This window comes from Sander lucioperca, chromosome 4, assembly GCF_008315115.2.
Source record: "Sander lucioperca isolate FBNREF2018 chromosome 4, SLUC_FBN_1.2, whole genome shotgun sequence".
Classification (NCBI taxonomy): domain Eukaryota; kingdom Metazoa; phylum Chordata; class Actinopteri; order Perciformes; family Percidae; genus Sander; species Sander lucioperca.
Genome location: NC_050176.1, coordinates 32,324,106 through 32,346,506, shown reverse-complemented (window position 1 = coordinate 32,346,506; position 22,401 = coordinate 32,324,106). Strand labels below are relative to the sequence as shown.

General features: G+C 39.5%; 1 protein-coding gene across 5 annotated transcripts in view; it reads right to left on the bottom strand.

The window, feature by feature from the left end:
• Window positions 1-21,888, bottom strand: part of cntln (centlein, centrosomal protein) — a 90,343-nt gene extending 68,455 nt beyond the window's left edge. For 2 of the 5 annotated variants that reach the window (XR_004897020.1, XR_004897021.1), the window contains exons 1-9: window positions 21,538-21,887; window positions 21,111-21,198; window positions 17,520-17,608; window positions 15,131-15,215; window positions 11,673-11,810; window positions 10,584-10,763; window positions 8,615-8,748; window positions 7,640-7,802; window positions 6,281-6,517 (exon numbers count right to left, since the gene is read on the bottom strand). Coding sequence is in view for 3 of the 5 variants with exons in the window: in XM_031276831.2 (XP_031132691.1) it covers window positions 6,281-6,517; window positions 7,640-7,802; window positions 8,615-8,748; window positions 10,584-10,763; window positions 11,673-11,810; window positions 15,131-15,215; window positions 17,520-17,608; window positions 21,111-21,191 (1,107 nt within the window). In the remaining 2 variants the exon portion in view is untranslated. Of the gene's footprint in view, window positions 1-6,280; window positions 6,518-7,639; window positions 7,803-8,614; window positions 8,749-10,583; window positions 10,764-11,672; window positions 11,811-15,130; window positions 15,216-17,519; window positions 17,609-21,110; window positions 21,199-21,537 lie in introns of all 5 variants that reach the window. The other 3 variants (XM_031276831.2, XM_031276828.2, XM_031276829.2) reach the window with 3 other exon arrangements.
• Window positions 21,889-22,401: the final 513 nt, after the last annotated feature.

Here is a 22,401-nt window from a genome sequence, read left to right as displayed (position 1 = left end):
TTTCCTGGTAGGCCAGGTAGTGCAAAAAAACCTGCACGGAATGTCATCACCTTTTTTCCCAACAAGTCCTGATTGCATTATCAGAAACCTGGCATCTGGGCGTGACCTTGTTAACTGCCAGGGTAATCAACTTTAACCAAAGGGGAGGAGAGGGGATGATAAATTATTAGTGAGGAAGATTTTGTTCATGTTTTATTAAATTGGCCTGTCAAAGGGGGTTGGTCAAATTATCTGGGGCCTCGTTTATTGGAGGCCGGCCATATTGGCGCATCTGTTACAATTATTTATAATTTCCAGGCAGTCAGGAGGATGGACTGAGTTTTTTCGGCATCAGCCACATAAAGCAATTTAGAAATTAACTGATTAACTTTTTTTCACTCTCAAAATCTCTCTTATCCCCATCCTAGTTTTCATCCAGCAAAAAAAAGAGGCCAACTGTGAGACAGTAAAAGGTGCAAAGATGCAAAAGGGAGAAAATATTACAAGCAGCTTAGTGAAAGCAATGGACAGGGAGAGCGCATGAGATTGAAAGAGAGCATGCAGGTGCAGTGAAAAAAGAGCAAGAGAGTGTGGGGAGGCTGAGGGAGGGAGGAATAAAAAAAAAAAAAAAAAAAAAAAAAAAAAGAGAAAAGCCTGTCTTGGTAATTACTGAACACGATTAGGTTCTTGGGGGAACTTGTCTGGCACTCGCGGCCCTCGCTGCTGAGGATGCGGCAGGCAGGACCATATGGAGGGAGGCTTGTGATTGTGCTCCCTGAAGCTCATGACCCGTCTGCTGCCGAGCCCTTGAGCTGAATGTGAAATGAGACTTGCCAGGCCTAATGTTCTACACATGCACCATTTATGCCACAAAACAAATCTGATCACTGTTAATTATGGAGCAGCTATAATCAGGAGGGGCCCCCGCCACACACACACACAGAGACATAAACACACACTCGTGACTACATGCATACACAAATACATACTCACACATCTGTGGAGCGACAGCATTTGTGAAAGTGATTGGATAGGCTTCAGAAGTGAGGGCTAGAAGGTGCATGCCCCCCAACCAGGCCAGGTGCAATTTGCATTCAAGGTGGTGATTCCTCAAAGAGTGAGTGTGAGTGTGAGTGTGAGTGTGTGTGTGTGTGTGTGTGTGTGTGTGAGCGTGTGTTAACTGGTAGTGAAGAGGGACTTAATAGAAGGACAGCATACAGTGAGTAGGATGTAGGGTGTGTATGTTTTTATGTGCATGTACACAGCCATGAGTCCTCCCACACAGTCTGTTTGACCTGAGTGTATGTGCTTGAACGAGTGAGTGCATGTATCTACAGCGGCACATGGCTGTGCTTCATTAATGAGGCAAACTGTGCTACACAGAGGTTCTCATCTAATGAGAGCATTTGAGCTGGTAAAACACACCACTGGAGTCCATGTCATTAGTATGTCTCTGGCCCTGGACACGGCCCAGCTCCAAACACACACTCATACACAAACTCATGTTGACAACACCGATAATACTGATAACACACTGAGTATACACAAGATGAGATGACAAAAATAGCTTTATAAGTCATGAAACACTTATCAGACTTTAATTATTCTTAATTATTTGAATTTATAACCTTTACACAATGTTTTCATATGGAAAGGATTACTGATGTGTCCAGAGAAAGAGAAAAGGCATATGTCAATGTATAAAAGCAGCAGGTTGCACTACATTTTTAACATACTCCTAGGGAGGTCCTGCCAGTTATGCTAAAGGAGTGTAAAACTGAAGAGCAGCCAGAGTCAAAACAAGACCCACGTGAAAGACAATTCAAAACTATATGACTTTCCATCACATTTTACTGAACATCAGCAGAGGACAAAAAGTACCCCCAATCCTTATTCTTTCTGTACATTACTGTGTATATAAAAATACACAAAGAACCCTCTGACTGACTCCACTCTGTTTGCCAAGCTCTTGGTTGAAAAATGAATTTCCATGTTTCTATACAGCATTATGGTTTCATCGTTTTCACTCGATGGTTGCTATTAATGATGATGATGATCAAAAGAAACGCATCACCTAAGCTAAATGTGACCCCGCAAAATGGTGGGTGTATTTATGTGTATGTGTGTGTGTAACTAGCACTTTAATTATACATCTTAAAGTGCTTAGATTGGCTAACATAAATAACAAGCCAGAAGCAGATGTTAAAAAAAACATCTCAACAAGCTATGGGAGATGCACCATGTGGGCTTCTTTTAATTTATAAAAAAAAAAAAAAAAAAAAAAGACTGGTCACCTTGGGAAATATTGCGTCCGTGCTTAAGGGTCAGTCTATAAAACTTGTGACTAGTGTGTTATCAACATTGTATGTATAGCATGCTAAAAAAAAAAAAAAAAAAAAAAAAAGGAAAGTTGTAGTCAGTGGGGTGGCTTGGCCATAATGAGAGGTCATATCTATGAGAATTAGAGTTTATATTAGTGTGAAAACACGCCTTTTTCACAGAAGAGATTTTGGCTTATCATAGTAGGAATAGCACAGTTGTTACTAATACCATTAATAGTGGCTCTGTTCTATTCAAGGGTCCCAGTGTGACACTGAACTAGTATGCACAGTACCAGCACCCTGAAACTGAAGCTGCTAAATGGAATTCAGCCAAAATTCATTTTTATTATTTACACTGTGCTTTTCTAACTGTGACATGTCAACATGTTTCTGTGAAAAAGGCCTATTTTACTTATAAAAAAAAAGTTTCAGTAAACATTTAAAAGACACAGCGGCTTCTTTCTCTTATATTCATATAAAACTTTTCTGGAGTGAATAAACATTCCTAATTTTCCCTTTTCAATGCTGATGAGAGAATAACCAGTGCTTTGAATGACTGCCCACACAATTAGCAACTTACCACTCATTTACTGTGGTGAAGGTTCCAGAAAGCCTGAGGTCTGCTATGGATTCTAATGTTGGTCTTTAATCACCGCACAGCTCTGACAATAGCCAAAACAATAAACTAGTATAAATACAATGATGCAGTTAGGGAGATAGTTGCAAATGATTAAATGTTTGCTCTAGCTATTTTTTTCTTTACTAATGAGGACTCTCTTCCTCGTCCTGAGATTGTGATGGTGACCACCCAACCTGGCATCCCAAACCTTCGCAACCTGGCAGTTTGTTCAGACTGCATCTCATTGTGCGTGGGGGTCACCCAGGTGCCTGAAGATCGTCCAGGCCCTCCAGCTAGAAGATCTGGGCATGAGGCCATTTCCTGTCTGACATGATGGAGATATCGCACTGTTTTCAGTACACAGAGACCCATACACAATACAGAACACTTCTGAAAATACAGTGCAAGTAGTGCTTAAACAATTAGTCGATTTGTTGTCTAACCAACAACCATTTTGATGATGGATTAATTAAGTTATTTATGAAGCAAGAAAAACAAAACACTCTCTGGTTCCAGCTTTTCCTATGCGAAGATTTTCTGCTTTTCTTTATTTTAAATTACTTAAAACTGAGTATTTTTTGCTCCGGAAAATGGGCATTTTCAAATATATTTTTCTGGCCTTTTTTAAACTAAATGATAAATCATAAAAACCAATCAATAGATTAATTGACAATTAAAATGATCGTTAGTTAAGACCTATGTACAAGAATGTTGTATGTTGTAAGAGTGTTGTATGTGGAGCTGAAACCTAGTGCTGACCCTGCAGGTTAATTGATATAGGAGGTAACAGTATCCAAAAACATAGCGTGACCCATATTAACTGCCAGCAAGGCAAAACTGCTTGGTTACTCTAGACATTGTTTATGTTTAAGCCTTAATAAAATCTTGTTAAGCTTCCTGCAAATAGTTAACTTGACATAAGACAGAAGAGAACAGACAGTCAATCTTGGTGCACAGCATGGAAGTATAACACACAATGGGTGTTATTACTCTCACCCACCCTCCTCCTTTATTTCGGTTTCTCCCCCCCCCCCCAAAACCACTGCGGGAGGGGTGTTCAAAGCCGTCGCTCTGGTCCATATTCAAATGAGCGCTGCATCTCCCCCCTGTGTTCCCGTTGCGATCAGCACTTTGATCAGCTCCAATGGTAACTTCCACCGAAACATTAAAATCAAATCTGCCTTAACAACCGGAGCATTAGAATTTAACAGGTGTTCGGGAGGAAGTTGTTACAGAATTTGCGATTATGTGCTCGGATACACACACTTTTAGTCAAACACACACCTACGCAGACACACGCGAACACTCATATATACGCACAACCTGTCAGTGAAATTACAGAGTGGGAAACAGAAAGCCCTCCTGACTGAGTGCTATACCTTGGGATACCTGATCTGTTCACTTTGATGTCAGTGGGTAAGAAAGTTAAAGAAACAAATCAGCCAGACAGCAGCTACATGTGTTCAGTAAACAAAAGTTCATATTAATTCTTAGCATTGGTTATATCCATGGTATTTTTATAATTAAATCGCAGCCCTGGAAATCTGTGATGAGTTTTTTCATTCTGACCTGGGTGAGGAAGAGACATGAGGTTGAGTTAATGTTTAGTGTGATAAAATAAACACACATATTATGTATATGCACACTTACATACATAGTGTTCATACATGCATGTATGCACACATGCAAGCCCACACTACACACAAAGCACTAACTGCATCTTCTCTAAATGTAGTATTAATTACTGGGGGAACACTGCAGTACTGTATTTAATTACTGACTAAATGATCCATTTACATTTCACCGCTGGTTAAATTAACAGGGTTAAGTGAGACAGGGCGATTCTAACTCACTTAACATTTGAGCTGATATCTTTTAACTTCCAGTCTGGGGGCAGCACTGTCAGAAAATATCAACCAATCAAATTAAACAATTACAGTCTGTGGAGGCACAGAAATTACTGCTGCAAAAATATTATCTTCCGCGGCATCAGCTCCAGCGTGGTTTTATCTGCAATTAGACATTTAAACTGAAGTGAAAGTCATACCGCGGAACAGATTGAGAAACTCATTATAACAAGTGCATTGCCCTACAATGTTGATGGAATGAGGTTGTGTGGCTGAAGAGTACAAGATATAGATACAGTACCTGTTACTATTCTAGTCTTTGACACTGTGTGGTCCCAGAAACACCACCATAGCATTAGGAGTTGTCTAAGCCCCCTTAAAACATGGCTGCAGCATTGACTTTATACTAGGGCCTCTATTGCCTTAGGGTGACAGTTCAAAGGTAGTGAGTTAAAACCAAACCCCTGCTGACTGACAGATGTAGAACTGTAACTCTAACATCATCTTCAAGAACATAACTGGGCCCCAATTAAATCACATCTCTCCACCTCTTATCTAACTTTGCTATCTGACAGGAGTGCGTTAAAAGGACTTCCAGGTACTTGGGTGGAAGGATAGAAACAAGATGAAAGATGCCAGTGCTAAGAGAGATGGATAGATCAAGGGTGAACTAGAGCAATATTAAGAGAGTGATTCTCAGTTAAAGACCACCACCACAGGCCATGCTTGGGCTTGTCAGTCATAACTGTGCCAACTAATCCACCTACACATTGCTGTCTCTGTACGTTAGGACAATTAGACACTAGCTCCAGACAGGTTCAACAACTTCTGCAACAGAGAAGGCATCATAGAAAATAGGGCTGTGTATTGGCAAGAATCTGGCGATACGATACGTATCACAATACATGGGTCACGATTCAGTATATTGCAATATATTTCGATACTGTGCGTAAGGCAAGATATTGCGATTTTTTTAAAGTATAATTTTAGAAAAACTAATATTTAAAAAAAGACATGTTCATAAAAGTCAAAGAAGTTTACTTTATGTAAACAATTCAGTACACAGAAAATCGAACTGCCAGTTTGGGATTGTGGTTCACAGGTTCTTAGTGAGCAAATTTGTATATGCTAAAGTAGGCCAAAGTTCAGCCATAGCTATATTGTTAGCTTCTAGCAAAAAGCCAGGCACGCTAGGCACTGTTAGGCAAGGACACTAGTGGTGCGTCTCAGCATAGCCATCTAGCGTTAGGGGGTTTAAACACAACATAAACGTGAACCACTGTCTTACATGAATAGTTTTGAACGTTTAAAAAAAAAAAAAAAAATCGATATTTCCTTTTTGAAAATCGATACAGTATTGCAAAATAAAATATCGCGATACTCAAGTGTATCGATTTTTTCTTACACCCCTAATAGAAAACCACTTTTAGCCTGGAGTGCTGATGCACTTGATATAAACTCTAAAAAGAGAGGGCTCTGTCAGGGAGATGGTGAAGAATAAGCAGGGTGCTTACCTTAAAGTTGGTTTGTCTGTTTGGTGAGGGGTAAAGGGGTGTGTGCTGAGCCTGTTGTTGCTGTTGTTGCTGCTGCAGTTGTTTCTGTTCCTCCTGCTGCTGTTGTAGCTGGGCCTGGAGCTGCAGGATATGTTCGTCTTTTTGAGCCAGCAGGCCGCTGAGCTTCTGGTGACTCTGACGGAGGTTGGCCTCACTAGACACGAGGACCTGGTAGCACTGACTCAACTCCTTGTACAGCTGTCAACAAACACAAATAAGACACAAAAGGTTGAAAAACGCAGGGCAGGAGGGGAGCTGAAAAGAGAATGGCTCATGTCAACCAGAGATGAGAAAATGGAGAAAGATAAGACAAAATCATGAGATTGGGTGACATGAAGATTGACATATGTTCATATGGGAATGTTATCTTATTTCAATAGTAATGAGAAATACATAAGATCATTTAAAGGTCCAATGTGTAGGAATTTCTCCCACCTAGCGTTGAATCATATATCGCAATCAACTCTCTCACACCACGCAGTTCAAAGTACGTATTACAGCTACGGTAGCCTTCACGCTTCAAAAAGCCGGTCTCTTGCTCTTTTCAATATCCTTTTTCTTTTTCTGGGCAAAGAAGAAAACTCCTGTTCCTGAAATTTGGATTTTGAATACGTGTGGTCCTCCATGTTTCCTTCTTCAAACTTGCCGGGGCCGGGAAGCTACGAAACCCATTAGCAGCATTAGCAGCACCTGTGAGTTTATCATGTGACAGCGAAAACACGAAAGGCGGAGCAGTATGTCCTGTATGTCCCTTACCAGCTAACGTATTTCAAGATGGCGCATGAATATGGAGCATCTACCCCAGTTCATTTCAAGCCAAAAGGAATACTTGGAATTGATGGTGGAGGTAAATATTCATGAAAAAGGACAAGTTTGCGAACGGACAACACAGATTTTGATAATGAACAACTAAACACGTTACACTCTGGACCTTTAAGTAAGGACAAAAAGGAAAAATGAAAGGATAAAAAGACAACAAAAAGAATTAAATAATATGAAGTGAGACCAAACATATTCCTTAAACTTCATGTTTTATGACTCACAATTGCCCCAAATGTCTCCCTGTCCCCCTCCCTGTGTAGTGATGTGTATGGCACAGTGGTACAGTCATCAGGCAGAGGGGTGGTAGGTTGAGAACCCATTCACAGTAACAGGATACGGTGAGAAAAGTCCTTCTTTTCTGGCACTAGTCAAATAATTGTAGGTTACAGCTAGCTTGGAAATAAATCACCACAGCGGGTGAGGCCTGAGTGGAGTGCAATAAAGTGGTTATAATAATGATGAGCTTGAGGTTTGGCATGTGTGTGTGCATGTGTGTACCCTCTGATAGGAGGTGGTGTCAGCAGTATGTGCCTCTTCTTGGTTTCTCAGGACTTTCTGAGTGTCTAGGTTGAGTCCTTCCAGTTGCTTGATCAGAAGGCTCTGCTCTGCTGCATGCCCTGTACTCTGTCTGTACAGGGTCTGCACCTCTGCAAACTCACAACTACACACACACACACACACACACACACACACACACACACACACACATTATACAAATGCATACATACCTGTACATGCATTGCAACTGTTAAAATAAAATGTAATTCAATGTAAATAAAGTAAAAGGTGTAATTCACTTACAAAAATAATCACAACACTGAAAAATAAATTGGAATATTATGATGAACCAAGGATGATAATTTTATCAGATCTTTCTTTAGTCATGCCTAAATTACACTCAACATAGCAATGTCAGCATCAAAGTTTATTTTTGAACTTTGTTTTGTGTCGCAGGGAATGACGAGAAAATGCTCCATTAACTTAAAAGGATATATTTATTCACCTAGCTAAAACCTAAAGAATGGTATCTAAGTCCTAGGGTGACTGACATGTCAGAGTGCCTCTGGCATTAAAACAGAAAAGTAGTTAAAAAAAGGTTGAGATTACCACTAAGGCTCCTACGGTTCTCACAGTTTTTATCATATCGACTACAGCTTAGTCAAAGCCTGCCCTGTTTCCCTTTTCTCCTTCTTTTAAAGCACATCCACTATGCAGGGCTTATCAAGTGGCTTTAGGTGAGCTAGAGTGGAAGAAATCGGTCACCCCCAAGCCTCACAGCGTAGAGAGCAATATACAAACCGCTCCACAAAGTAACACATGTGAAGTAATGTATATACATATGTCTACACAGGTCAGAAGCATGCTTCCTTTAACAAATTACATTACCCATGAATATAACCAATTCAGATGTGGTTGTCACAAGAAAACAGACACTGAGGTGTATTGGGCGATGCTTAAGATGGAAGGGCTCACCGAAGTTGATGGAGTTGCCCCTCTTTTGCTGCCACCTCCCTCTCTTTGGAAGAAAGCTGAGCTGTTAGACTGCTACTGTGGCTCTGCAAGCTGGACAACTCCTGCCAAGCATTGTGTAGCTCCTCCTCCAACTCCTGGTGTAGAAGAGTAACAATAGTTTATTTCTATTTCAGGAACATAGAGCACTATGTGTCTGCAGTGGATTGAGTACTAGTCCATGTATAGTAAATGCAGCAGAGACTAGTGAGGTTTCAAAGCAAAGTTTAAATGTTGGGAATCAAACAAACCCTATCTTATACTGGTTGTTCACACTGCACATGTTTCAGCCATTTTTCTCTGTTTTATTAATCATTTTTAATTAATTCTGTTTTAATCCATAAACCTGTCTACACTGGCCAAGTAACAGCTCATATTTCTGTCACACTTTAAGCTTGTAACAGCAACCTAAAGCATTGTTTTAGGCTGCAAATATATTTACTTCAAATTCACACTTGTAACTACATTGATTGTGCATTGGGCTGTAAGCACTGCACAGTAGCACTGTGGCAGAACAGATCCAGTGGCGATGTAGGACTGCAGCTGCTGCTACTTTGCTGCTTTCGCTGTGCAGCAGGTGTAGACAAGGTGTTAGTGACAGCTTTTTCTTAATAAGAAGAAACCATTAGAGCAGGGCAGGTTGCATGGCATCAAATACACAAAGGTCCCCAAACCTTGACAGATTATATGTAATTGAACAGTGTTTCACTGAGCCAGTATTAACCATATGCAAAATTAATTAGACTTGGGGAATTACAAGAAAGGACATGAAAGGATGCCGCGTAAAGTACATCAACAGCAATCATGTTGGTTTGGTGTCTATACATGGGAGGACGAAATGATTACCCTGCACGAAAACAAAATGCTTAGTTTTTGATAAAACATTTTATGTCTTTTATTTTAGACAACATTTGTACAGTCAATAAGGTACTTACGTGTTTAAATAAGTGAACATAAGGGGGATCACTAAATTTGTATTAGCTTTAGCACATTTTATTATTGTATTCTGTTCCCCCGGTCTGTAGGTGTACCTTATCTTTGCATGCACTGGATTAAAATTATAAATTCATTGACAAATCTTTGCTATGTAAAACAAATTGGCATGATGTATCCACCGCACACCCCATGTTCTCTATCGCCATCTCTTAAATCAATGTATGATACAAAAAAATCAGGGAACAGGTGGAATGTCTTAGGCTATGATAGATGTGCATAGACTAGTTGCTTGGCTTCATCCTGTCCAAGTGTAATTACTATGCAGCTCTGACTTATTTAAGTCTTTCTGTCTGACTCCATTTGACTAGCGTAGCAATATGTTTCATAACATGAATGTAATGTGAGGCTCTTCTGCTGCTCATATGTCCTGAGACTCTAGCATTGTTACAACAAGTGGATGGCAAAAGGTGGCAGGTTGAAATGAAAGCTCCCCAGGACTTTGACTGGGATTTGATTGGTAAATGTTTAAAAAGCAACACTGCTGTCACTATCTAATCACTGTAGTTTAAATGTCCACAGAGATGGGAAGTACTGATTGATACCAATGACTGGAGCAATAGACAGATTCTGAAAACTACCTGCTTGCATTTGAGAAAAATAAATTACCTCACAACAACTACAAACTCTTGCATCCACACAAGCAAATGACTTCACGAAAGATCCGTTGTGGTAAGCTTCATTTATTTTTTTCACCCCAACAAAGAAAGCTCTATCTACCACATGTTGAATCATAATTTTTCCTTCCTTTGAATATAGTCCCTGCATATTTAAATTGTGTGGTTTTCAACAGAGATCTTTTTATATTCACATTGTGAGGAGGAAAGGGTATGAGGGATCAGGGAGTTCAAGGTGTGCAGAAGAAAGGGAAAGCTGGAGGACGGGGCTCTTCCTGTATAACTTTGTGTGTGTCTGAATGGACTTGTCCCCGTGTTCATACCTTGACTCTGTTCTGGGCAGCATCCCCCTGGTCTCGTTGGCTGTTGGCCTGCCTCTCTTTCTCCTCCAGGTCAGCTCGCAGGGCAGCCCAGCGGGAGGTTAATCCCTCTTTCTCCTCCTCTAGAGCCTGCACCACCTGCCGCTTCTCCTCCTCTTTCCTCCTACACTCCGTCTTCATTTCCTGGATAAGAGAGGTGTGTGTGTGTGTGTAAGGAGGAGAGTGGGGGGTCATGAGGGCCAAATAAACAACGGCGACGGAGGAGAAAAAATTGAAAAAGGAGCAATTCAAACTGTGAAAAAATGAAAGAAAAAAAGAAAGATGGAGAAGAACAAAAAGAGAAGCAACCCATGGGGTTGAGGCTGAAATGAATATGTAAACAGTGGACCGGTTTTGCTGCGGGAGCCCCCTGCATGGGCCGCTGATTGGCCAAGGTCACCTGTGCTGTATGACTGGGCCCACGCGGCCAGATGTTGGCTGGTGTGGGCCGAGCCGTGCCGCAAGAGCTGGGCTCATGCAGGTACAGGGGCCAGTGTGTCGGCTTTAATGGCAGGCTCCTAATGAGAATGGTGCTTGCTGCAAGACCCATTAGACTCAACCTAGGTCTCCTTTGATGCTGTCCCCCCACAATTTCTCGCCATGAGACCTCACCAAGACTGTGTAAGGACCATTCCTTTTATCAATAAATCATAGCCAGGTCCCAACTAAGCATAATTAGGGAGAAGCCACACTATCACATGCACACTTTTCACTTCTTCCCACTGAAGCATGTCATCAAGTATTTATCTGCAAGTTAACAACCTGCTTTCCTTTCTCTCCCTCTTTCTCTCATGCACACACACACACACACACACACTTTACAGCTGTTACGTATTCTCTGTTGTCAGTAGCAGGGAAGGAAGCTAAAAGCAAGAAATGGTGAGATAGAGCGAAGGTACAAAGCAAGAGATGACACAAAGACCATCTTACTCTTCTAAAGGATTCAAATGCCTGTGGCTACAGCCACAAGGGGCTTGTCGTGTTCAGTGCCACACAGAAAAGAGATTTTTTGACTCCGAGGCCCAGACTGCCACGGAGATTTGTTCCACCAACCTTAAGTTCCTGACTGTTATTGACCAGTTGCTCACGCAGAGCTGTCAGCTCCTTCTTCATTAAGGCACTCTCCTCATCCACTGTCGTCGTCCTCCTCTGTACCAAGTTGTTAATCTCCTGTTGCTGCCCTGTCACTTTCTGTTGTAGACAGCGAGACAGAAAAAAAGACAGAGCAACAAAGAAAGACAGAAAAAGAGGGCCCCATGTTATATTATGGATTTATGTCTTAGAAAACAATTATCAAAAATAGGATCTGGATTGTTTAAATTTACAGTACCAAGCATTAAACCTGGTTACTCAAAACTATAAATATTAGGTAGAAAAAGTGTTAAATATAAAAAAAATCTGCGATAATTTTTTTGACCCTTACAGTTGTCGCAAACGAAATTGGGATGCAACTTATGATTACTTTCACCAGATATTTTTCACACTAGATTATTCTACTAATTATTTTCTTGATTATTCGTTAGATCTGTTAAGCATCAGAAAACAATGAAAAATGCCCATTGCAATTTCCAAGGGCCCAAGGTGACTACAGTAAGTCTTATTTCGTCCAAAAACAATTCCAGATCCAAAGATATTCAGTTTACCAGGCAGAAACCACCAAATATTTTGGCATTTTTGTTTGAAAAATTACCTAAAACGATCGATTCATTATCAAAACAGTTAATTTTCTGTCAATTGACATATTTGTTAAACAGAAAGCTACCACACACACTCGACTATTAAGATCGAACTGATGCTCTTTTTAAATCTATCGTGAGTCACAAAATATCATAAAGCTCCACGATGATCAATTTAATGATTCGCAAGGTCCATCAAACCAGAGTGTTCACATATGTTTTTTGGCAGCCTTTGTGGCGTTAGTGGGAGGAGGCTGGCGTCTTAACACCGCATCAGCTGGGGTTTGGCATTGGCTGGTAATCCACAGCCTTCTGTGGGTACAGCCTCCTCTCAAATAACACTGTGCTCTGGGATGCAATTAATTGCCATGTTGAGGGAAATCGCTCAAATATATCCAGATAGTGGATTTAGCGTTCCCCGCTACTCCTAGCTCGCCGTGCTAAGAACAGAGGGGCTTTAATAGAGATTTATACTGGAGAGCATAAAATAAATTCAAACGTTGATAATGAGCTAGGCAAGAACAATTTGAACCCCAGTAGTGCTCAACTGATAGAGGAGAAAAAAAGGGGGGTTCCGCCAAGTTAAGAGGTCTAGGACAGAAAGATTAGCATTTGAAAATTCCCAGTGCAGTTCAAAAAATGAAAGCTAATTATGTTCCAAAAATGGAAAGGAGTAGCAAGGGAAAGTATATAGACGAAGAGGTGGATGGAAAAAAACAAGACTAGAGAAGAAAAAAAACATCATCAAAGTTGGAGAGTGGAGATATTAAGAGCAGTGTAAGATCCTGTGTTGACTCAGTGGACCATCACATCTCCAAAAGAAAGAGGAGAGACCAGTTCATCACTATTTGGGTGTGTATGGCTCAAGACTGTGGACCAGATGATGACTGTCAGAGGGCCAAATGACAGAGCACAGAGCTCAGGGCTTTTCATGAGATTCTCAACTAGCCTGCAAGTTCCATTACCAACAGTTTAAAGAGGAGAAACAGACACTTTTCCAAACGCATAGAAAACAGAACCATGCAAATATGAAAATGGAAGAATTCCTTTTATTGGCTTTACTGTGAAAGTCAATTTACAATCCATCAGATCAGCTGACTAGTCGTAGATAGGTTTACACATTTTTACACATACTTTTACACTACTTTGGATTAGAGCTGGGCAACATGTCGATATTATATCGATATCGTGATATGAGACTAGATATCGTCTTAGATTTTGGAAGTCGTAATATCGTAATATGGCATAAGTGTTGTCTTTTCCTGGTTTTAAAGGCTGCATTACAGTAAAGTGATGTCATTTTCTGAACTTACCAGACTGCTGTAACTGTTCTATTATTTGCCTTTACCCACTTAGTCATTATATCCACATTACTGATGATTATTTATCAAAAACTCATTGTGTAAATATTTTGTGAAAGCACCAATAGTCAACACAACAATATCGTTGCGGTATCGATATCGAGGTATTTGGTCAAAAATATCGTGATATTTGATTCTGTCCATATCGCCCAGCCCTACTTTGGATTATAAGTAATGAATGAATGAATAACTCAATTCTAATAATAAGTGCAGAAGGTTGGTTCGCAAATGTGACACACTAGAGGAAATGGTATAGTGTGAGAAAAAAGATTAAGAATGTGTGACTATTGCCTGCCGGCCATTAGTTTAAGCTACTAATAACAGTTACAGTATTGCAGATCAATAACATTTTCAACCAAGCCTTGTTGATGTAATTACGTTTTGAATTTTTGAGTGTACCCATCTGGAATGTAAAAAGAAAGTATTTCACTTCTAAAGTGGCATTCACAGAACAACTAAATTAATTTTCTTGTGCATAATATACAACAGCAGGCCTTTCTTATAGAGACAGCAACTACAACACAGTAGTTACAGTACAAATATTGCAATAAAATAGAAATATCTAACATATTCATTACTGAGTGCCTAACACTTGATCTTAAGTTCTTATCTTATAAATAATTGTTCTACACCGGGTTTGTTCTCTCATACGATATAAAAGCCTATTTATTGTAGCATTGTTGATGCTGTCCTATCCTTGAACCTTAAACTTAAACACTGACTAAATATTTATAACAAATCCACATCAAGAGGGCTTTGCAATAGTACTTGGCAGTCGCTGTTATGTTTTTGTTTTCTTTTGCATTTGTGTGAACAACATGTGAGAAAACAGTGCACTATGTTGGCTGATTGCATTGCCCTCAAACTAAAAGGCCCAAATAATACACTGAAATAAAGTTTGATGTAATCACATTTATTGTGCTCCTATGAGTGAGTACTATAGCTACTGTATTGACTGGATAAAATGGCTGAGGAGAGTTATGTTAAAAAAAAAGCAAGCTGATGATTCCATTACAGCCAGTCTCATTAGTAATGAACACGATTCTGGATGAGGGGACGCTAATGAAGGAGACTGACAGAAGCTTCAGTGAAGGGATGATGATTTGGAGTAAATTACATTAGTGCTGTCATTATCATCAGCCATCATACCATCAAGAAATATTATACAGAGGTGGTGCAAAAGAAAGAGAGAGAGCGAGTTTAAGGTGTTCAGTTAGAAAAACACACAACTTTGGTTATTATTATTATTTTTATAATAAACTAAATTATTCTTTTATAATAATTTAGTTTATGAATATAATCTGATTAGCAATTTCTACTTGATTTTCTGAAACATCCTACTACATACAACTAGTAGCCTTTGTCAAGTAAATATTTCAGACCTGGTTGAATTACTCACCTCCATTAATGTGTCGGCGATCTAACAGACATTTGCTAAACAGAGAAAGATAGATTAGACCAAACTGTATTCTACCTGTTCCAGCTCCTGTATCTTGTAGTCTTTGGACTGAAGGATCTCCAACACTTTCCTGTCCTTGTTCTCAGCTTTGTGCTTCTCACTAGAAGAAAGAGAAAAGAAAAACAGATAGGTGTGTGTCCATAATCATCTACAATTGAGTGACTGAGGCAGAAGGGTTACAACAATGCAAAGTACATCAGGCCTACAAAAACGTCCCCCTATCCCCAATACTGTAATTGTTTTATAACTTTGAATCACAGAGGATGTACAGTAGATAGAGATACAAAGACAAGCAGACTTTACAGAAGTCTATCTATACAGGGGTTGAGTTAGTTTGATTGGTCTGATGTCATACAGTATGCCCTGATAGTACTATTTTGTTTTTTGGGGAATTTTAGGCCTTTATTTGATAGGACAGTTGAAAACATGAAAGGGGAGAGAGGGGGAATGACATGCAGCAAAGGGCTGCAGGTCGGAATTGAACCAGCGGCCGGTGCTGCAAGGACTGAGCTTCTGTACATGGGGTGCATGCTCAACCAGGTGAGCTACCCAGGCGCGCCTTGATAGTACTATTTAACATGGGTTCCACAATACTTTCCCACTTTAAGTTTAAATCCTGCACTTTGTAAGTCTTGCAAAAATGTCAATTACCTACTATCAATTCCTAATTCTTTGTGCACCTGCTGTACTTGGTAAATATCTCTATTCAGATCCCTTTATATATAAGCAATTAGTGTTCCATTCTTCTTCTAGTGTTCTCTTTCTTTGCATATGTTTATGCAAACTACTCTTTAAGAAAAGTATTATCGATAAGAAAATGGGAAAATCAGTTATAAAATGTGAGCTACTGTACTATCCTGCTGCTGCACCAAACTCTGAACGTTTCTCTATAGCCCACTAGCACCTCTTTTATCATAATGAACTTTTAGGGAGGCAAAAATAAGGCATCAATAGGGGACCTGTTTGTTTCAACTGCTTTAGACCACCAGGGGCCACCCATTCCCTCCACTCACCACTTGCTCCTTCTACACCTCCCATCTGTGAGGCCTTTTCTCTCGTCTCTTTGCCTCTTCTGATCAGCCCTCTCCCCTGGTAGGCACTGAAATAAGTATCTGGTGTCTCTGGAGGAGCTGGAACGCAGGCTGACTTAGCTACATCTCCTTGTATATTGGGCTGTGTTCACCATGTCCTGAGCAACCAACCAATCACTCTACAAGATCCACACAGGAAGGGGAGGAGAGGGTGAATGGCGGTTCCCAGTGGGCACCAGCGCTTGACTGGAGTCGACACAATTACCATGTCAATATCCTCCTGCGCATCAGGTGATACAATACACATACACTCTCTGGGTGCATGTTTCCCCACGAGTCTCAGCGGACCAACATACTTTGATGGGTTTACTATGGGGCTATAAAGGAACTGAAGAGGGTGTGGAGAAGGAATGAGAGGCACAGGTACAGAGGAACTCTGAGTCTGCACGCTACTGCACTGTGTTTTACCCCTATTAAAGGTCTACAAACAACTGATAGGCTTCAAAATGTACGTGATATGCACCCATGATAGAGAAATATCATTCTAAGGTATCCTCAAAAGGAAAAAACTAGTCCAAGGGGTGCCTGGTTAGCTCACCTGGTAGAGCAGGCGCCCATATATATAGAGGTTTTCTCCTTGACGCAGCGGCCGCGGGTTCTACTCCGACCTGCGGCCCTTTGCTCCATGTCTTTCCCTTTCTCTCTCCCCTTTCAAGTCTAAACTGTCCTATACAAATAAAGGCCTAAAAAATGCCCAAAAAATATCTTTAAAAAAAAACTAGCCCAAGTATTGAATAAAGCTTTTCATTTAATTCAACATATGTAAGTGGGAAAAAAAACAGTGTTCAAACTGCAGTGATCAAAGATATTTAAAGTCATATATAAAAATATAATAATATAAAAATATAATATAATATAAAAAAAAAGGAAATCCTAATAAGGAGGAATATATTTAATCTTCCCAACTGTGCATCAACTGTGAAAAGGCCTGTGCCGCTGTTCTTTTCTGAAAGTTCCCATGCCACTGTGTTTAGTGCAGCTTAGCCACCCTGCAAAAGAAGTCATATTCAATCTTACAATATATCCGATATAAAGACAAGTATTTGGCAGGAGTGTTTCAACTGTCCAGAACGGGTGCGGCAGAGGAGGAGTGTTTTCATTAAAAGGGTTTCCATGGTTGAACTGCTAGACCGGGGATAAGAAGGCTTAAATCAGCATCTGCACCCGATTCCGTCGTAACCCCAGAAGAATGGCCAAGGTGCCTTAAACACCCCTTGAACGACTTTCACACATATTTCTCTTCACTTGTGAGATAAAGGAATGTTCAGCTACTGAGCTTCTCAGGTAGCAGTTTGAAAGATTAATTTACTCACCGCTCAACCACCAAACTGACAGCTTGGGTCAAGTCTGGATTTGCCACTTGCAGGCGTTTCCATAGGGACCACACAAACTCCTTGTCTGCCTGTGAAAATAAAGGATGTAGCGAGTCAACAGCTGTTATTCTTAATTAAGATAAATAGCTTTTAGGCTACAAGTCACAGTACTTTTCACACTGAAAAACAAAAAAATAAATAGGATGCTCAATGACATTAGTATACGACAGAAGGGGTAGTCAATCAATAATTTAAATATCTTGTACAAAATAGTTTTTGATCTGGCCTGCCCTCCATAATCATAAGCCTCTCTAAACAGGAATCGCAGAGATGTGACCTTCGACTTAAGGGGAGCCGGCATTGACACTTGTCATTATGCACTATTTATGACTGGGGAGAGCTGGGATCCAAATCAAAACACAGCAGTCGAGCTTGCATTTGCTTTATTAATCAATTGCGCTCCAGATATGTTTTCCACTACAGCTCCAAAGTAACTAGCCCCAAAGAAACTCAAAACTGATGACAGAGAGAGTCATCTTCAAGTAGAGAAACCCAGCCAGCCCCTGACACATTTCCAATTCAAATTGTCTCTCTGTTTTTTCTAACATTTTGAAGCTACATTACATTTAATGAGGGACATCTAAAAACTACATTTTCTGACATTAAAAGACAGAATTATACCAAATCGACTTAATATAAAATTATCTGATAAATTATGTTCACATCATCATAAGATAAAAGTCATCCCTCCCACTGGAATCTACTGGTCTCCAATTAAAACATGAATTTTAACCCCCTTTTAAATAGTGTCTAATCAATTATTTACTAAAATGGCAGAAGCAGACCTTGATAAGACCATGAGCTGAACACATAAGTGGAAGGACTGTAGATCTATGTCTCTGTATTTATTTGTGTGTGTGTGTGTGTGTGTGTGTGTGTGTGTGTGTGTGTGTGTGTGTGTGTGTGTGTGCAGAGTGGGAGCAGGGGAAAGGAGGATAGAGATCTCAGCAAATCAGCCCTGCAATGCAGCTAACGATGAAATTAAGCAGCGTGGTTGACTTGAAATAGGTGGTCTCCCTCTGCCTGGCCTTTGGCTGCTATTAGCCGTTCCACAGACAAGTGTTCAGTCAGGACTTTCATCAAGATCTCTCCTCTGCCATATGTGTACTTAAAGATGCATTGAATGTGTGTTTGATGATGGCTGAATTATTCATTTTGAAACTAGACACTAAAACACCATGGGCTGAACATACCAAAGAAAGCCACTGGAATTCAGCCACATATTAATAAAATTAGCATGATCTAGGAGGGACATTTGCTGGCCGACAGATGAGACTCTTTGTAGTTAATGGCTGTCCTGGAGTACATCTTGCCAGAGACTTAAGACATCAGTCATATTCAAATGCCACTATTTAAATGGTACACTGCACAACTAAAGGTTCCTATTAGATCGACAGAATCACTGATGTTCTACTCTAGACAAGACCACCAAGGATGGCTTCAATGTTCAATGTAGGGCAGCAGGAACTGTCTGAAGTGAACAAAATATCAGTGCTAAACTTGTAGGAGTATAGTACTTTACAACTGAAAAAAACATTTTAACATGGATGTTACATGTTTACAGTGTAAATGTGCTCTTATTTGCTAGTCATAATCTTTGTAGGACAAAGGTCTACTCAGTGCTATTATTAAATAAGTGATGCACAGCAGTTAGTTGTGCTTTTTTCTGGGTTATTAGATGAGCAAACACCCCTAATAATACAAATTCATTTACTTTCCCCAACACTGGAAACACCTTAGAAAACATTAAACAAGAAAGAAAATCATACATATGGTTAGCAACAAATTGTTTAATAAATTCTAATTTTAAAATGAAAAAGGGCTCAAAATATACATGAGATTGTAATAAGTGGGGGGTTTTATTGGGTCTAGAGCATTTAAGCTGTCAATTATTCATACTCGGTATAGTGAATTGGAAACAAATGAATTACGTTTTTTGGTTTATTGAATTACGTAGGTGCATGCATGCATTTTGCATCACTCACTACACAAGTTTGTAAAGATGCCTTGTGTCTGAATGTGTCAAACTTCTTTTTCTGAATAAACTCTGAAAAGGTTTATACAACTTTATATACAGACAACAGGCACACATGTGGTTATAGCCAAACAGCACCACAACAAATGTTCCTGGCACGTTTCAGGTGACATCTACAGTCTAATAAAAACTCAGATGTAACACATCATCTGCTGAACCCTACAGCTGTCTACATACCTGTATAGCAAGGTAATGTGAATATTCAGAGTGACAAATACTGGGTTAAGTTTACTCATGTTATTAGGCACCACCTGGTGGTGAGTATGCAAGGACACCCTCCCTCAATAACTGACTTACAAAGTGAAGATGAAAGGTTCTCAAATCTGCTCACGAGCAATTTCTATGTGTTTGTATTTATTTAAATAAATAGAAAAATGGGGGGGGGTACTCTGGAAGCAGATATTTGCTGCACATTATTTACTGTCTTTGTGTGGTCAGGTCATTTACAGACTTTTGCAGCTAATCAGTAGTAGCAACTAAACAATTAAATTATGCCTTATGCAACTTAGTAAAATCAACTAATCTTTAAATAATAACTATCTCCCTGATAGTAGATATGCTTTTCAATTTCAACTGCTAGTCCTAAACCTTCAAAACTATAACCATTAGATAATGTCTTATGAGTTAAAATGTGTGGAGGTGAAACAGAAACAGCTGGCTAATGTACTTTCCAGCAGGCATTGTTAACGTATCTCCCCAGAAATACTTTTTAATTATGTTACACAATGACACATTATGTTTTTATCTGTTCAAAAAATAAATATATTGGTAAGTAAGTTGAGAAATGGTGTGATATTTAGTGGGTACTGTGAAGCAAGAGGTTCTGGCAATGGCAACTGTAAGATGTACATGTAGTCAGACAAAAATGTTACACTGGTAAGAGCAATGAATTTTACTCATTGCTTCATTAGGCTCACGAAAATTTAAAATATGTGAAAATAACAGTTCATGTAATAATTATAGACAACTGAGAAAATAGTATTCACACTGTTCACTCAGTGAACAATTGTCAACTCAGTTATCAAACAAGGTGAGGAGGGATCACATTATGCTACCACAAGCAAAGACGCTGCTATGAAGAAAACCATAATTTATAGAGCCATATCTCACTAGAACAGCATGCCATATATTTGTAATGTATACAGTATGTAGGGGTTGGTGAAATGGTAGTGTAGTTACTTTACTGTTTACTGTATGAACTGTAAGTGAAAACACTGATGAATATTATAGCATGTATTTTATTTTAATATTTTGGACCAATGACAACAACTAATGGAGATCCCAATAAACAAACACACGACTGGAAATTTGCTGATTGAACTTGCTGTCATTAGTTCACTCAATAAATGTCACTATTTGAGAGCAATTTCATGTTATCATGCTATTAGGAAGCGTTAAACATTTGTGTTTACTATAGTATAATACATTCTTTAGATAGCAGATACCACAATCCAGCAGTGTGTGCACATCTCTTTTGAACACAAGTTCATACACACCTGACATTGCATCAACTCATCTGATAAACTCTTTACTTGTTCCTCCAAAACCAGGATGCGAGTGTCGTCTTTGGAGGACATTTTAGGACTGAAAAGGAAACAAAATAAGAACTTAGGTCAGGTCAGGTCAGTCACACTTTGAAAACTTGTGGCAGTGGATAAAAAGAGTATACAGTTGTCATCATGTAATAAGCCCTTCGTATTTAATCATCGATGACACTGTTCATCTGGAAACGAGTTTATCTTTTTGAATGCAATATCGAGTGGGGATTTGTACTGTTCATCTGACGTTAGCTAGCTAGTCAGTAACGTTAACGTTACATGTCTTTAGCATAGACAGTAAAAGAAAAGTCTTTAGACTCGCAGGATGAGACAATCAAGCTCACAGGACGCTCTTTAGAAAAAATGTACACAGTTTGTCTCTTACCCGTTTCGGTAACTTCCAAACCAAGCAGATACCAACACCGTAGCAGAAGCTTTACAGCACGTCGCTAATACAACATAACGTTAGCTAGTGCTACTGTAGCATCTTAGCTAACGTTAGCCACTAGAAACATTCATATTTTCCGTTTCTTGTCTGCTGTTGACAGTCTTCCGAGATACGTCAGAACAACGTCACCACATGCTTTAACGCCAGAGTTTAATTATCAATTAAACGTACCATTTGTAGCCTTTTATAGAAAACCAAAACAAACTTTCTCAGTGAATCACACCGTTGTCAATAACTACCGAAACGCTTTCCTGCTTTCAAACAAGCCCGCTGTTTTCCGTTGCTGTCCCTCCGCGTCACGTAATTACGTCATCGTACGACGGCTAGAGTTGACGTACGGCAGTAGTGATCCGAATCCTTGTCTATGGAATCCGAATGCACTGGTTTCCAAAGGTGGATCCGCGTACCATAAGCAGTCATTATGGTTGTTTCAAGTGGTCCTCAACATAATTAAGTTTTGTATAGGCTTATTAAGGAAAACACTTCAGTTCAAACTTGTACACTTTTCACAAATCCTATGTTTTTACCATAGACTGTAGTCTATGGTTACTAGGGACACACTTAAAATATAGGCCTACAATACAATTTTATGTACAAGATTAGCCTATTAAACGCGACCAAAAACCTAACCTTAGAGGTTAATACAATATTTGATTATATATGTAATCTGTAAGCCTACAGTTGGCTTATAATTGGGCTATAATGTGTGTTTCTTTATCTTTAAACAAATAATCTAAATTGTGTGCATGCAGGGTTTGATGTAGGCTAATTAAACACCACTCCAGTGATTCAATTCAAAGA